The sequence below is a fragment of the Plectropomus leopardus genome, unplaced genomic scaffold (assembly GCF_008729295.1).
Source record: "Plectropomus leopardus isolate mb unplaced genomic scaffold, YSFRI_Pleo_2.0 unplaced_scaffold24168, whole genome shotgun sequence".
Classification (NCBI taxonomy): domain Eukaryota; kingdom Metazoa; phylum Chordata; class Actinopteri; order Perciformes; family Serranidae; genus Plectropomus; species Plectropomus leopardus.
The window spans coordinates 121-1857 of NW_024626233.1; the positions used below are offsets into that span (position 1 = coordinate 121).

General features: G+C 42.5%; 1 protein-coding gene across 1 annotated transcript; it reads left to right on the forward strand.

Moving 5' to 3' along the window:
• Positions 1–403: 403 nt before the first annotated feature.
• Positions 404–1608, forward strand: LOC121966365 (ralBP1-associated Eps domain-containing protein 2-like; the record flags this gene model as incomplete). Its single annotated transcript, XM_042516468.1, has 2 exons — positions 404–527; positions 1433–1608. Coding segments are annotated over 2 exons (300 nt in total), but the record flags the coding sequence as incomplete, so codon positions are not given.
• Positions 1609–1737: the final 129 nt, after the last annotated feature.

Sequence of the window (1737 nt, forward strand, 5' to 3'; positions counted from 1 at the left end):
ATGGAGTTTGTGTTCACATCAGCACAGTTACAAAGAGCCTCTTCTTTTCTTCATAACAACATTTCCTTCAGTTATATTTTGGGGATTTTTTTCCCTCTTCTGTGCTTCATAATCCTAATCTTCTTTGCTCCCCCAAAGCAGTCATTGTACCTCTAATCAAAGGAGTGCTGGATAAACAGATCCCACTGTGCTGCTGATCCTTTACACTCTGTTTCTTCTGGCTTTATTCTGTGACTACAGCCTGTTATTTTGCACTACACATTATCTCGACCATGATGTAGAATGATCACACATTTAAGATTTTGGATTATGTTTCTGAAAAGAGGAATACATCGTAGGCAATATAAAAGATGATATTTAATATCTGTTTGGAGTTTAAAATTGACTGTAAACTGTCTTTCAGGTGACTGAGGTGTGCGGAGCGAAGCGTCTGGGCTATTTCGGTACTCCTCAGTTCTTTGTGGCCCTGAAGCTGCTCGCGGCCGCCCAGTCCGGTCTGCCCGTCCACCTGGAGAGCGTAACCACCAGTAAGTCTGCTGCTCGGAGAGGAGGCGTCTTCTGAGAGCAAAAGGGGATCAGGAGATTATCTGAACATGGCAGGATTTGGTCTAATCTGGATGAAAGGGGAGTCGCGTGGAAAGGGCTAAGTGGGTTTGCCCTTATTACAAGAACGCACAATCAGTCACACCCTGACCCGAGAGAAAATCTGTTTTCTACGATGCACGTGATAGCACGGCGGATTATTAGAAAAAGTATGTTCAGAGGGCGTGGTTCAGTCGTAGCTCGCCGCGGCTGAATACGACACGTAAAGACGCTCATCCTGATATATTCAGTCTAATTTAAAATAAATCAAAGGTCATCGTACAGGAGGCCAATGATCAGACAAGATGTATAAACATGGGCGGATTATGACACAGTGGGCCCCTGGGCACAGATATAGAAAGGGCCCCTCCAACATAAAAGCAAGACACACAAATTTGGGGTTTTGCATCATTTTTAGTTTGTTTGAGGTAATTTTGTGTCTTTGTTGTAATTGTATGGGGTTTTTTGGTTATTTTGTGTTGCTTTGTGGTAATTTTGTATATTTTTTTTGTTGCATTTTAATAATTTTGTGTCTTTTTTTTAGGTAAGTTTGTGTTGCTTTCTAGAAATTTTGTGTGTTTTGGTAATTTTATTGTGCTTTGTTGTAATTTAATGTCTTTTTGGGTAGTATTGGGTGTACTTAAATCGTCAGAGTAATTTTCTGGAACATAATGGCAAATTTATTTTCTGTAGTTGACGTAGCTCAAATTTATCCATGCATTTCGTTATTTTGTGTGGGCAGAGTGGGGCAGAAAATATTACGGGTCCTTTAAAATTCATGGAAAGTTTTGAAATTTTTTCCATAAACGTGTAGACAAGAATGACATATAATCCTCTTGTCTCCGTTTAGATCTACCTCTGCCCAGATTCGCTGGGCTGAAGAATGAACCAGAGATGCGATACTCGGCCGTCCCTCCGAGCGTAGACGTTCAGGGAGCTCAGTGTGGGACTGCAGCTGTCCCCGTCTCCTGGACTCCAGCAGACAGGAGCACCTTCAGACACCTGGAGGCCAACATGGAGAGGAAGGTGAGTTTGGGATGACATTTCTTTCCGCTCTCATCTGTTACAAGCTTCTCTCTGACAGAATAAACTCTCTTTAGAATAAATTGTGCGCCGCTGTAATGATGTCTCAGAGCAGCGCTGAGGGGCTGCTGC